General features: G+C 39.7%; 2 protein-coding genes across 8 annotated transcripts in view; one reads left to right on the top strand and one right to left on the bottom strand.

The window, feature by feature from the left end:
- The window catches only part of Nf1 (neurofibromin 1), a 234,785-nt gene that overhangs the window by 36,267 nt on the left and 183,700 nt on the right, over positions 1–14,818 (bottom strand). For all 7 annotated transcript variants that reach the window (XR_007834242.1, XM_051179832.1, XM_051179829.1 and 4 more), the window contains 3 exons: positions 4,726–5,158; positions 3,858–4,198; positions 78–280 (listed from right to left, as the gene is read on the bottom strand). Coding sequence is in view for 6 of the 7 variants with exons in the window: in XM_051179832.1 (XP_051035789.1) it covers positions 78–280; positions 3,858–4,198; positions 4,726–5,158 (977 nt within the window). In the remaining variant the exon portion in view is untranslated. The remainder of the gene's footprint in view (positions 1–77; positions 281–3,857; positions 4,199–4,725; positions 5,159–14,818) is intronic.
- Evi2a (ecotropic viral integration site 2A) lies at positions 9,512–13,556 on the top strand. Its single transcript, XM_051179835.1, has 2 exons — positions 9,512–9,722; positions 12,257–13,556. Exon 2 carries the CDS (start codon positions 12,271–12,273, stop codon positions 12,958–12,960), a length of 690 nt encoding a protein of 229 aa, XP_051035792.1. The 5' UTR covers positions 9,512–9,722; positions 12,257–12,270; the 3' UTR covers positions 12,961–13,556.

The raw sequence follows: 14,818 nt of genomic DNA on the forward strand, positions 1-14,818 counted from the left end.
GGTAAGTTCTCAAACAAAAAAGTTTTCTTTGAATTGTCTTAGCATCATTTTGACTATTAAAGAAAATCATTACTTACTAGATTTGCTAAATCCAGAAATACACTCTTCCAAAAACTCTAAGGTGAGGTGTGGCTCATTGGCTGCAAGCGTCTTACTGATGGAGACAATAAAGAGGGTATTGTTGGCAGGGATGCATAACCCTGATGTCTCTAGTAACTGGCCTTCAATTTTTAAATTAAAGGTACAGGTTAAGGCACACAGAAGATTATAGGCAGCAGACCTAAGAGAAAATACAAAGGAGATTGTTTTAAAATTCCTTTTTCTTTGAAATTCCATTTTCCCCACAACATATAACTCAAAATTTAATTACAAAGCACACTCAATTCTTTTTCAATGTTACGATCGCCTAGAGGCATAATGTAGAGCAAGCTGGGAACAAGACACTCATGACATCAGTGCCATAAGAGCCACGAGATTCCCTCCTAAGACAGGAAGGCAGGTGTAGGCCTTTCTAGAAACTTTTACAGGAACATAAACAGCAAAGATTTGGGTCTAGTGGATCAATAGGAACAAATGACAGAATAAAGGTGTTTTCAGTAAAGTCAGAACTCTGCTCCCAGTTACTCTCTGGCCAATACAGTTAAATAGAGAATAAGAGATAAGGAAGCCTGGAAGGTGCACGTCTTTCACCCTGGCACTCAGAAGGCAGAGGCAGGTGGATCTCTGTTAGAGGCCAGCCTGGTCTACACAGAGAATTCCAGGACAGTCAGTGAGATCTTTATTTTATCTTTTAAAAGGAAGCATTTAATCAAATTATAATGTGGTATGTTGAAGTAAGGATATCCCTGAAGTGCCTGTGTGTCCTACAATTTTCACTGCCAACTAGAGGTTAAAACTGTTAACTGTAGTTTAAAAAGATATAGTCACATCTTCCACTCTGTGACCTCATTCTATTATATATAACCATTGAAACCAATCATACTTTATCTAGGGTCTATTAGAAGAAAAAAGATGAGCTGTAAATAAATAGAGACATATTTAAGCAAATCAGAAAAGTTTAAAGAACTTGAGTAGTGGAGTTATTTATCTTATATGTGTGAGGCTCTAGATTTGATCCCTAGCATTCCAAATAATGGCCCCATTCCTAATTTCACCCCATCTCACTCCATCCCATACCACCCCATCCCATCCCAAGTAACAAATATCAAGCTCAATTTTAAAATGCAGCAAAACAAACTGCTGGGTTACTCAGGAAATTTCAGGTTTTCATTACCTCTGAATTTTTGCCATTGTGACATAGAAGGAAAAAAGCCACGGAAATGTATTTACCTAAGTGTTTTTTTTTTCCTCTGCTTTACCAACAAGTGAAAATTATCTGCTTGCTTCATCACTAGAAAAATGGTACAATTTCACTCAAACTAGTAATAGTGAGATACATTGGCATTAGTTAACAAAGATGTCAGAGGGCAAGGCATTGTAGCACAGGTCTGTAATCCTAGTATTGAGGAGGCCAAGGCAGGAGGATGGTAAATTCCAGGCTAGAAAGACCCAACCCCTAAAACCAGAAAACCTGATCTATAAATAATGAAAAACTATTCAGAATTGAGAAGTAAAACCAGGCTCATAGTTCAGTTATCCTAAAAATAAGGACACTAATGTCACTGCTTATGAATTTATTTATCTTTCATTGATTTACAGAAACTCATACTATGCCGATGCTATTTTATACTATCTAAGGGCTATAAAAACTGGACTCCCCAGCTGGAGAGATGGCTAAGCAGTTAAGAGCACTAGCTGCTCTTCCAGAGAACCAGGGATCATTTCTCAGCACCCACATGGCAGCTCACAACTGTCTGTAACTCTAGTTCCAGGGGATCTGACAATCTTCACACAGACACACATGTAGGCAAAACATCAATGCTCATAAAAATAAATCATTAAAAACAACAAAAATAATACACCTGGGCCCCCGTAATCTGGAGTATTATATCAGAGAGCCTTCCAGGATAAGAGAAGCTAAGCATACATAAAATCTAGTGAGCCATTTCTGGGATTCCATGAAGCCTATAAGTAAAATTCATTTGATTATTGATCTTAAAATCTTTCCTCCTGCCCCCCAAGACAAGAGTCTCACAATGTAGCCCTAGCTGTCCCAGAGTTTGCTACGTACACCAGTCTGGCCTAGAACTAACAGAGATGCATCTGTGTGTGTATCTTCCATTCAGGTGTGAAAAGTATATGCTACCATATCTGACTTAAATTTTTAATTTCATTTGTGTGTGTATGTGTCTGTGCGTGTCTGTGTGTGTGAGTGTGTCTGTGTGTATGTGTGTGTGTGTGTGTGTGTGTCTGTGTATGTGTGAGAGAGAGAGTGAGTGAGTGTATGTGTGTATGTGCAGACACAAATGTGCCAGGATACAGACAAGGAGGTCAAAGGACAACTTTTTGGAGTCAGTCTTTTCTTCCACAATGGTAGTCAAACACAGGCTGTCAGGCTTGGTGATGAACTCCTTTACCACAGAGCCATGGTACTGGACATAGTTTTCCTTTTAAATAAAGGAAATCCTGAAAGCTTAAAAGGTCCAATATGAAGCCTAAGCTATGCTATATCCTAAGAGTTCCTGAGTCTGAGAATTGATTCAAATTGAGTATCTCTCATCTCAAATAACCATGATCAGATGTGTGTCTGGGTTTGAAGTATTTATACAGATTTTGCAAAATGAGCACCTATAATTAAAAAACTCTGAAATGGACTGAGTGTGGTAGTAAGTGACTTTAATCCCAGCAAGTTCTAGGCCAGCCAGAGCTACATAATGAGAACCCATCTTAATAAAAAATGACATGTTATAAATTCTGGACAAAGTATGTAAGATGTTTCAGATTTTAGAGCATTTTGGATTTTAGATTAGGAATGTTCAATCTTCATTAGTCAAAATCTTGACATTCCCAAGATATCTAAGATTCATCCAAACATGAAAAGGAGAGGGAAGAAAAATGAAATGGGGACAAAGGAGAGAAAAGGGATGGGAGAAAATACTCGCTAGTGTTGTGCTATCTGGTAACAAATGCTACTTATCAAGCTTTTACAGGCCCATTAGGAAGGCATGCTACTGTTACCAAAAAGGAGAGTTCAGGCATGAGAAGTGAAAAATAGCAGCTCCACACCAAAGCCAAATCTGCTGGCTCTACAGGCCGACGTGGCAGCTAACAGCAGATCACAATGTCGAAATAGAACCAACTATCTGGTGCTCAGAGGGAACAAAATTTAAAGAGGGAGGGAAGACGGGAAAAATGGGGGAAGGAGGGAGGGAAAAGTGGGGTAGGGAGGGAAAGATCTCTTTCTTTTTTCTTTATTTTTAAAAACAGAACATTTATTTTAGGGCCAATGGTACTAGTTTCTACCATAGCTGCCCTTCTGGGTTCAGGTGTTTTTCCTTCATGGGATCCATAGCTGAATCTGCAATAGACAATGTTTAGGTGCCCCATTCACTAAGTCCCAGAATTGTTTTGCTTCAGCCCTGCAGCTATACACTGTCTTGCACTTGGCCACAGCACCTGAAGGCTAATTTAGGGCCACAGCAATGACACAATGTGTGTGTTTTCTGTGTTGCTTTCCAACAGATGACATCCTTTTTGTCATGTTGCTTCAGCCACTGAGGCAAAAGAGAAACATAAAATTTCTTTAGAGAATTTTACTAAAGTAAAGTAGGTAGGAAGTAGTAATGCATTTGAGTCACTAAACTTTAGGCCTTCTTTGTCTAAACAATGACACTCTTAGTGAACAGTGATACACTATTTAACCTGAACTGAACTTAAAGGAAAAAAGAAAAAAGAAAGTGTGAGAGAGAAATACCTACCGTAGACTAGGGTCTGAACTGCCTAAATTAAGTAATGCAATATTAAGCAGTGTCCCAGGGACATCTTTTGGTCGAATCTTGGTATGCTGAGGGATGGAGTCAGGCTGTGACAGCTCCCAGCGGGTCCTGATGTGAATGATAGACTGGACAATGGCTTCACACTCCTGGTGCATGAAGGTAAGTGGTGTGCCTTGGTTTGCAATGGTTAAGGTGAACTGGTTCTCATCCACAAGGCAGATCTCTTCAATTTCAGAAGCATAGTAGATGTCATTTAAAAAGACAGATTGCCCCAAAACTTTTGTTCTCTCTGCTGAGGTTACTTGAACAGCAGTAGAACCAACCTGAAAAATGATAGGGAGGAAGAGAATTAAATTCCAGTTATACTACAATTCATTCATTCACCCCCCACACACACACACACAATGTTTGCCATTCAAATGTTACTACTATTATATATTACATTATTTAACAATTACTTATAAATACTATCAAAAGAAATCAACTCTATCAGAAAAAAAATTAACCTTTAAAAAGGATCAAGAATTCTGTGCCTATCATTAGTGGCACACACCTTTATTCCCAGCACTTGGGATATAGAGGCAGGTGGATCTGAGTTCAAGGCTAGCCTGGTCTACAGAGTGAGTTTCAGGGATTAAAGGCGTGTGCCACCACTGCCTAATGAGAGTGTCTTTTAAGTGTGCACTTTTCACACCTGTTGCAGGACCACAATAAAGACAGAAATCTTGGTCTCCCAACATCTGGATGTAACTGATATCAGATATGAAACTTGAGAAGACTTGTTGAGGTCAGACTATAACCTGTTTGATCAAGAATAGCAATAAATCATTCAAAACAGATGGGAAGTTACCTTAATAGAGACTTTGGTATCTTTGTGAGCTAGCTTGAGAGCATTGTGGAACACCTTTAGGTCCTCCTCCAGAGCCAAAGTGGCAGCAGGGAGTTTCTGTTGTTCGTGTTCTATGTGCTCAGCCAGCTTCCCAGGACAGTCTATGAAAATAAGCCGTTTGCTGCCCTTGAGGCCAGTCAGCAGCCGTTCATGGTACTTGGTGTACTCCCTGACCCAGGAGTTACAGTTATAGATATAAACTGCTGAGACATTGTCGTAAGCAAATCCAGGAAAAACAACAAACCACTTAGAGAGGAAGTCTGTTTTAAAGCGATTGCTAGGTCCAGTATGGGTAAGGTCCACTACAATTTCATATGGCTTTGCATAATATGGCTTTAAAGTCAGCAAGACATGGTATATCAGCAAATCACCATTGATTTGGCCAGTTTTGAACCTAGGAAAGGCAACAAAAAGGATAAACATTGTTAAGCTTTCTGAATGTACAGAATATAAATCTATTTTCTTTTGTTTTACCTTTATTAGTTATGTGTATGTGCACATGTGAGCAGGTGTATGCATATGGAGGCCAGAAGACAACACAGCACACCTGTGGAAGATTCAGAGTCATTCCCTCTCTCTTTACCATGTATGTTCTGGAGAGTGAACTCAGGGTGCCAGGCTTGCAATGAAAACACCTTCCCCTGCTGAGCCATCTGTAGGGCCCCATCCATCCATCCATCCATCCATCCATCCATCCATCCATCCATCCATCCAATGTCTGTCTATCTAAAAAAGATTTACTTTTCATTTTACATGCCAACCCCAGTTCCCCCTCCCTCCCCCACCCTTCCTACACCTGATCTACTTCTCAGAGGGGGTAAAGTCTTCCTTGGGGAGTCAACAAAATCTGGTATACTGAATTGAGGCAGAACTAAGCCCCTCTCCGCTATCAATCGCAGGCCCTTTTTAAAATTTTTATGATTAATTTTCTCCTATATTTGGTTGTGAGCCTAGCCTTTAAAGGCTGAGCCATCTCTCTGGCCTGAATAACTTTCTAAAGAGGACGATGATATAAAACAATTATTCAAAGTGTAGATTTATGTTTATATTTTCCAGATATTATGCTCAATAAGGACAAAGAGAGAAGGGATGAATCCCTTAAGAATTCTGAAAATAACAACAAATCTTCCCACGTAGAAAGAAGGAAGGCAGTGGACAGGCTGAAGGCCCCTAAGTGCACCACATTTCTCAGAGAAGCCAGTGGTTGGAAAAGATGTCCCAAAGCTTTAGCCAACCCATTTACCTGACCCTGAACAGAAGGTGGCTTGGCAACGAACACAAAGACTCAAGTCAGGACAGCAAAGTCAGGGGCCCAGTTCACAGGCTAGTTGAAATTGTTGGGGTTTGGAGAGCCTTCCCCCATGTTTGTGATTAAGAAAACATATAGCCCTGGGAATTGTATGATGGAAAAGCATGTCTCAAAACCTGAGGAGAAGGAGCTGAGAAATGAAAAGACAGTCTGGGGTCTTGGCCATAATCTGAGTCATAGATAATAATCTCTCCCATGGTTAGATTTATCCCCAGACTATTCAGCTGTGTAAGCTAATAAGTTCCATGCTTTGGTTAAACCACATTAGGTCATATACCACATCCACTTGGCTGGGTCCTGAAAACCTGACTGGGGCAGTGAGGGAATGAAGAAAGGTCTGACACAGATGCACATACAGAAAAGTTGGAGTCAGGTGGGTTATGCACGCTCTGATGGAGCAGCACTAACTACTGCAGCAACCTGGGTCCTCAGGATGTTTATTATATACAGCCAGGTTAGGCAGTCTTAGTAGGAGGCTTCTGCAGGTGAACAGTCTTGAGCATTACAGATGAAGGAGAAGAAAGCTGCAGTTGCTATATTTGGTACACACTGGTCAATTATTGGTAAACACATATCTTTGCACACACTGCCAACATCCTTAGGGACCAAAGGAAGGCTCTGCATCCTAGTGAGCCTCACCATGGGTCTATGTATGGTGGTGGTGGTGGTGGTGGTGGTGGTGGTGGTGGTGGTGGGAAGGCTTTGCCGTTCCAATGGATTCAAACAACTCACTCATTCACTTAGGACTTCATTTGGTCATCACACATTCACTCAGGGTTTCCTCGGCTCCCCACAGTCATATGTTGCTTAGAACTGAAAGAACATTAATCAACACAAGCAGGCACAGTAAGGAAGCCCTGAAGTATAAGGAGCTGGACCCTGATCCAAACACTATTAACTCAGGCCCACTGTTCCCATCTCTTGATTATCTCTGAGATATGATAAATACCTTCAAGTAACAATTTTCAATTCAAGTAAAATGACAACTTGAATTATTTTTAAGATGAAAGGAATATTTTAAGATAATAAAAGATAAAAGAAAAAAATACAGGATGGGCATTCCTACTCTGCAAAAAACTTCCTGAGTGCCTCAGGATGCCAGGGTAGAATTCAAATCCAATACTCAAAGCTTAGGTACACTAGAAATCTAAGTTCGCCTTCCATTATATGCATGAGGTATAAATGAAGCAAATGAATTTTGTGTTTTGTATTCACTACCATCCACCCCAAATCTCATTGCATGTGTATGTAGATGTAAATATTGGGAAGTCAGAAGGAAAACTAAAACTGCAAACACATTTGACTTAAGAACTTTAGACACGGGGTGTTCAGCCTGCATGATGTGTTCTACATCACTCACTAGAGGGAAAACAGAGCGAGAAAAACATGAGAGACCAACATGAATTGGTGAGTGAAAGCTGTGCAGATACACTGAAGATTCAGTGGTGGAATGTGGCAGAAGAAGTTTGAGTTTAACAAGAAAGAGAAGTCAGACTTGACGAGAGAGGTAAAATGAACAACAGCTAAAGTATTAAGTCCACATAGATAAGTTCTGAGAGATGCAGATGGGAAATAAGTGATGTTGCATATTTCTCAAGCCATGTTCTGTGGACAATCAGTGTCGGAGCCAGCTGTCCTGCTTGCTAAATAAAAATAAAATGGCTGGTACTAGCACAGGGCAACTGAATATGAATGTATGAAGGGAGGGTAGCATTTTTGTTGTTTTAAAACAACCATCCCATTTTATATAAGTATTTTGGAATAATTTTTGACAATATGGGCAAGTTTTTCAACTTTTAGTTGCTCAGTTGGTGAGTACTTGTCTAATGGATATACAAAGGTTTGGGTTCAATCCCTGGCATTTGGATGTGGTGCTACAAGCCTGCCATCCTAGCACCTCAGAGGGACGGAGACAGGGAGGGAGGGAAGGAGAAAGGGAGGGAGGGAGGATGATCACAAAGACAAAGTCACCTTCAGCTACACAGTGAGTTCTAGGCCAGCTTTGGCTACATAAGAACCTGTCTCAGAAAATGTTCAAAGCCATCATGGGCAATTTAATGAAAATCTGACTCAAAATAAAAAGGAGGGGATCAGAGAGATGGCTCAGTAGGTAAAGGTGCTTGCCATGCAAACCTGGTGACTTCAGAACCAAATAAAGGAAGAAGGAGGTGAGTGATTTCATGCAGTTGTCCTCTGATCTTCACAACTGTGCCATGGCACACACACGTAGCCTCTCCCCTGCCCAGCACCAATATCATGGGCGCATATGCATAGTAATAATAAATAAAAAATGTAAAAGAAACAAAGAGGGCTGGGGATTGAGCTTTGTGGTAAGATGCCTGAGATCAGTATCTTATACATGCAACACTCATTAAAACAAGTTAAAAATTTAATTATGTAAATTCAAAGTTTTTTGTTCGTTTGCTTGTTTTTAAGAAACGAGGAAGTGTCCAATTAACTCAGTTGGTTAGTGTGGTGCTCATTTGAAAAAAAAAAAAAGAGGGATATGATCAAAGAGTTATATTTAAAATATCTGAAGTACTTGGGGGCTAGTACAGATGTTTAGTAGTCTAGGTACATCACTACAATGGCAGTAAAATTAAAAGTAAATCCAAGAATCTGAAAGGCTCCAAAGTGTGATATGAATTGGGAGGATCTGTTGTAATCTAGGTCTCTGTTATCATCTACAGAGCCAAGGAGTTCATCAGGGGCAATTGTCTTGGGAAAAGATAATGTGATCCATTTCAGACATGTCTAATCTAAAGTGATGCCAGAAGAACTTGTGCAAATATCACACCCTGCAAGCATTCTCTGCTCAGCTAAGTGTTGGTGGTGCATGCCTTTAGTCCTAGCATTTGGGAGGTAGAGGCAGGTGGATCTCTGTGAGTTCAATACCAGCCTGATCTACAAGAGCTAGTTCCAGGACAGGCTCCAAAGCCACAGAAAAACCCTGTCTTGAGGAAGGAATGAAGGAATGAAGGAATGAAGGAATGAAGGAATGAAGGAATGAAGGAATGAAGGAAGCAAGCAAGCAAGCAAGCAAGCAAGCAAGCAAGCAAGCAAGCAAGCAAGCAAGCAAGCAAGCAAGCAAGCAAGCATGCATTCTCTGGTCCAAACCACTGTTGCAGTTCCCAGCTTGAAATGTCAGTTATGTGTGTGACTGATTCTCCTATCTGATGAATATCTGACTCCACATTTATGTTTTTAAATCTGTCTGTGGTATAAAATAAAAAGTATAAAAATGATTTCAATACCACATTAAAGATGTCATCACATAACGTCCATTGAATAATACCATTTTCAAAAGCAGACAGCAGGCATAAGCAATGAGCCAAAGGTCAAAAGAAATGAAGTGGAAAACCCTCCCCATTCTGGGGGTGGAGATTTGCTCTACAAAGCCTCCTGTCATCCCAGTGGCCCACTAGAGCGGTTCAAGTTTTTGCCTTCCCACGTGACATGTGTTTGAGTTGCAGCGGAAAGGAAATGTGTCATCTGTGGTTTGGTTTTAAATGTGGAAAGCTAGCTGTACGCATCCTCTTAAAAAACTGCAGATTTCAGTTTTGTAGCCTCCAAACTATTCTACTTTAAGTAAGGAAAGAAGAAAAGAAGTGGCTTATTAAATAAAGATTGTGACAGAGCATTTTGTAAGGTAGGTCATACATGTGGCTTTTCTCATTCTTTTTCACTCATAATTTTGTTCAGATTAGTGTTGAGGAAGTGTTTTCTCAAAGATTTATAAACCTAAGTAGAATTGTTATGTTTTTCTATCTTATTATGAATGCATATGCAATTAGAGCTAGGGAAATTTATAATTATTAATAATGGAGTTTTAAACCAGAACGAGGAAGGACCTGAGCATGGACTCAAATGAGTTAAAAAGCTTCATTTGATTTTTTTTTGTTTCTTTTGTTTAATTAGGGAAATACATTTCTTATTACTAGAGCTTAGGCATTACAAATGTGACTAAAAATGGTGAGACAGAAAACAAAACCAAAGAGCCAAAACCTTGGTAATTCAACCTGGTCTCTAAGCCATAAAGCAGAGATTTGGAAAGCTCCTCAGTTCTCAGGCATTTGTAGTATTAGAGAAAGCCTCATTCTGTCAGCATCTTGTTTACTGGGGCATGGCAGCACATCTGGCTGAAGACAATCAACAGCAGGCCTATTATCTGTCCCGTAGTACACTGCTAGCATGTAGAACAGATGATGTATGCTGCATTGTGAATGAACTAATACCATTAGAATAACATACTTTCAGCCATTTTAACATTGAATCTACTCTGGTAGAAACTGATGGACATTTCTTAATAACCCAATTTAAAGTGCTTTTTTTTGTGAACAACTCATAAAGTATCCTATCATTCAACTTGAAGATTGAAGTTGAATACTATTACACAAAGTCAGTGCATTGTATCTTTAAGTGTCTACCAATAGTCATAATCCCAACAGTGATCTGGACCCCAGAACACAGGTTTCCTTTTGTTTTTCCCCCTCTCCACTCAGTATGAATTATTAATTCAAAAGTTAGTTTACAGTTAGCATCATTTCCTATATGCTATTTTTGTCTGTGCAACTCAAAACTGTTAGTCTTTATTTCTGTGTCTCATTAGTATTCAGGTATTGTCTAACAGCATATACTATCCCATAGAAAAGCTCTCTGTTCAAGTATGATGGGCAGAGTGGCATCTGTGCTACTTGGATGGTTTAGAGACAGAATCTCAGGCCCTACCCTAGACCTGAAAAAGACTCCCCTACACACTCAAGTTTGAAAATAACATCCATAACGCACAGGGTTCTTAACAAGACAACTCTGTTCATTAAGTGTTAGAACAATTTAGTGTTTGCTCTAAGTCTCCTTACACTTGTGCTCTGAGTAAGATACTGCCTCAAAAACTGCTTTGGAGAACTACCAAAGTTTTATAAAACACCTCAGACGGGCCTGGGCACACATGCAAATATGGATGCCTTTGATCCCAGGACTCAGGAGGCAGAAGCAGGCTAATCTTTTAAAGAAAAGAAACAACTCACGTTGCTAAAAGTGCTAAATGTCTCTTGCTAGGTTAGCTGTACTTGAGGTGGACATGGCAGCCCCAGTAAGATCTCCAAACAGATGGTCAATAACAGGAACTAATAACAGACTTGGTCTTTTTATGCACTGGCTTCTAGAAGCTGAGCCCAAGCTGAATTTCAATTTTGGGGAAGGGTGGTGAGTGCTGGGTATGAACTACCCCACGGCTACATCCTAACTGCTGAATTTTAGCCTTCTAATATTAAGATGAGCTGCTCACAGACAGTCACTGTGTTCTAAGACCCTAATAGTCTGATGACAAATTTTAAAAGAATTCTTCTTTATAATTTCTTTTGTAGATTTGTGTCAAAATGAGGGTTTGGGGAGAATGCCAGTCATAAAATGACAATAAAGGTGGCTGCCTTTTGTAGAACTTTGAGAACAGAAGAAACCTTTGTTCCTGATTTCTAGGTTGAGAGAGCAACCCTACCTCTGCTATTTGGAAAGTCACTGTCAGCTACGGCAGCAGAGGTGGGATAAGCACATGAAGCTGCATTCACAAACACTGGGACTAGATTCTAAGGCTGTTTTAATGGCACAGCTGGAAAGGCCAAATAACACTTCAAATTCCTGCTCGATGTACACTTGCTTCCAGGCTCTACCAAACATCCACCCTTCCTCTCCCACAAAAAAGCCACTTGTGACTTCTTTTTATACTTGAAACGAAACTTTCTAGGCCAAATTCCCCTTTACTACAAGATGAGGATGTGCTACTCAGAGGGTGAACACTTCAGTAAGAAGGGGCCTTAAATGAGGGATCACAAGCACAAAGCAGAAGCAGCTGACTCCAAACTGAGGTTTATGACTTGTCCTTAATAGAGAGAGATGTATAAAGGTATGGTGCACAGTTAAATATGGTTGAGACATATTTGTAATGCTAACTTACAGCCTCAAAATGTACAATAAAATTAAAATGTTTATATGTCATCTAAGAACAGGAATGGAAATTCAGTTTAAAAGAAACACTTCAGTTGGGGAAGAATCCAATAGCAAATGGTAGACATGGATTTCTGATTTCCTTGTGTTATCTCAAGTGCAAGTCCCAGAACTACAATTACTCTATGCACGAGTCACTATCCTTCCACAAACTAATGATAGATATTTTTGTCTCAACAGATACCAGTATACTCATGGGCATGGAACACACAGGACAGTACCTGCATCTTGTTTTCCTAATGACAACAGTGTGTTCCATGTCTCCAGGAACAAAAGCAAACCATACACATCTGTGGGCTAACAATATCACTGCTTGGGGCTCCTTTAATCAAAACAGCACGAGCAGACAGCACATTGAGAAGAGCAGAGACCCCGTTATTGCTGCAGAGGATCACAAAGTGAGTTCTACAGACATGCCTACACCATCTCCCACTGTGTCTTTAGCCCCTACATCTACACCAAAGCCCTCCGTGCCCCATGTCTTCACAAACAGTTCTCCAACTGCAAAGACATCTCAAAGCACAAGCAAAACTCATGGGGAAATTTTTAAAAAGGATGTCTGTGAGGAAAACAACAGCAACATGGCCATGCTGATTTGCTTAATTGTAATTGCCGTGCTTTTTCTTATCTGTACTCTTCTGTTTCTATCAACTGTGGTTCTGGCAAACAAAGTCTCATCTCTCAGAAGGTCAAAACAAGCAGTTAAGCGCCAGCCTCGGAGCAATGGTGACTTTCTGGCAAGCAGTGGGCTCTGGACTGCTGAATCTGACACTTGGAAAAGAGCAAAAGAGCTCACGGGCCCAAAGCTCCTGATGCAATCTACTGGTGTGCTCACAGCTACCAAGGAAAGGAAGCAGGAAGAAGGAACTGAAAAACTCAACTAGGCCATGCATTTGGAAAGGGAAATGCAAGGCAACAATGAGGAAGGCTGGGTGAAAATAAAGCTGGCTGGTGGTTTTTCACACCAGTGTTTGTTCAGATGTCTGATCAAAAATCTAACATGCAGTTTAGCATCAAAGAAACAAAAAAGGGAAATGTATGCCTGCTGAAGTTACTTAAATCTGCATTTCTGTTTCACACTTCAAATTTTTAAAAAAGTAAATAAAACAGCATCTGAGGAAACTAATACAAACAACAACAATAATAAAAAGAAGTAACAAGAGGTAACTATATATTCTTGTTCAGCAATAGGTGACCTCTCTCTGAATCTACTTGAACTTGGAAGAGTTCTATTAAGTCCTCAGAGCCAAGCGGATGCCTTAATGCCATAATTCAACTCAGTAATGCAATGGTATGTTCTCACTGGGTGAGGTAGAACCCATACCAGTTTGAATCTTAGCACAGCTAACCTTAGGTTACTTCCCTTTACCTTCACATGTGGCCCAAGACAAATGCACCTTTCTACTATACATAATAAATTAAAACTTAATTTTTTACAATAAATGAAAAAATTACAACAAAGTTGGCCATGTATATTGCATTTACACTGTCTTAGAATATATTATAAAAATAAGAAAAACAATAATACAACTAAAGTAGAGAGATTCACACCTACAACAGAAGGCTACACATAAATATAAAAATGTTTCAGTGTTTAAGATTATCATTTGAAGGGGCTGAAGAGATGGTTCAGAAGTGAGAGCACTGGCTGTTCAAGGCTCACAGATGGCTCCAGGGGATCCTGGCTTCCTTGGGTACCAGGCATATACATGATACACAGACATAAATGCATATACATAAAACATCCATATACATAATTTAAAAAAGACTAACATTTACCTTTTGCATACAAATGTCTTAAAGCCAGTTAATATTCAGGCTGTAAGGATGCTAAGTCACTTTAAAATGATCAATTTTCACTTTCATTCTCAAGGCAGCATGAACAGAGGGAAGTGAGGTATGTCTGTATACATGCAATTGATCAAATTTGGTAAAAAGGTAATTTTTTTTTAGGTAATTGCTTAACTTTGAAAAAACCTGGCTTCAAGTAAAATAGCAACCAACATTCAAGTCAAGCCCTTCATCTCAATAAAACATATCACAAAAATTGACTTGAGAAACTTTCTAAGTATATACTCAAGCTGAAAAGAGGTATATCAATTAATAACTAGGGTTCAGTTAAAATAAATCCATTCCTTAACTAGCTTTATTCTATGCAGCATGCTAGCCACCAAAGAAAATACTTTCTTATCATAACCATATTCTCATCCCTTTTAAATTGTGTGTGTGTACATGGTGTATGTATATGGTATGTGCAGGTGCCCACAGAATTCAGATTACTTAATCCCCCTCTGGAGCACAGGTGATTATGAATCCCCTGATGTGAGTGTTGGGAACTGAACCCAGGTCTTATTCAAGAGCAGGTGTGCTCCTATCTTACATGAGTATCTTGCCTACACATATGCTTGTAAACTATGTGCATGCAGTATCCTTGAAGGCCAGAAAAGGGTGTTGGATCCCCTGGAACTGGAGTTTCAAACAGTTGAGTTGTCAGGTGGGTTTGGGAGAATAGAACCCGGATCCTCTGTAAGAGCAGCAAGTGCCCTTAACTGATGAGTGGGCCCCTTAACATTCTCCTCTTGATTAGCCATTCATCCTAGATATACATCAGAATCAAATTTTAAATAATTTAATACCAATACCGAATTCCTATTCTCTACTTTTGATTACAGTTACAACGGTCTGAGTTCCATGTCAAGTACTGGGTATTTTTTCCTAACTACTTAGATGGTATTATTCTTG

The sequence above is a fragment of the Phodopus roborovskii genome, unplaced genomic scaffold (genome assembly GCF_943737965.1).
Source record: "Phodopus roborovskii unplaced genomic scaffold, PHOROB, whole genome shotgun sequence".
Classification (NCBI taxonomy): Eukaryota; Metazoa; Chordata; class Mammalia; order Rodentia; family Cricetidae; genus Phodopus; species Phodopus roborovskii.

Bases quoted from the DNA above. Each gene is read 5' to 3' on its own strand.
- Evi2a (XM_051179835.1), top strand. From the start codon at position 12,271: ATGGGCATGGAACACACAGGACAGTACCTGCATCTTGTTTTCCTAATG.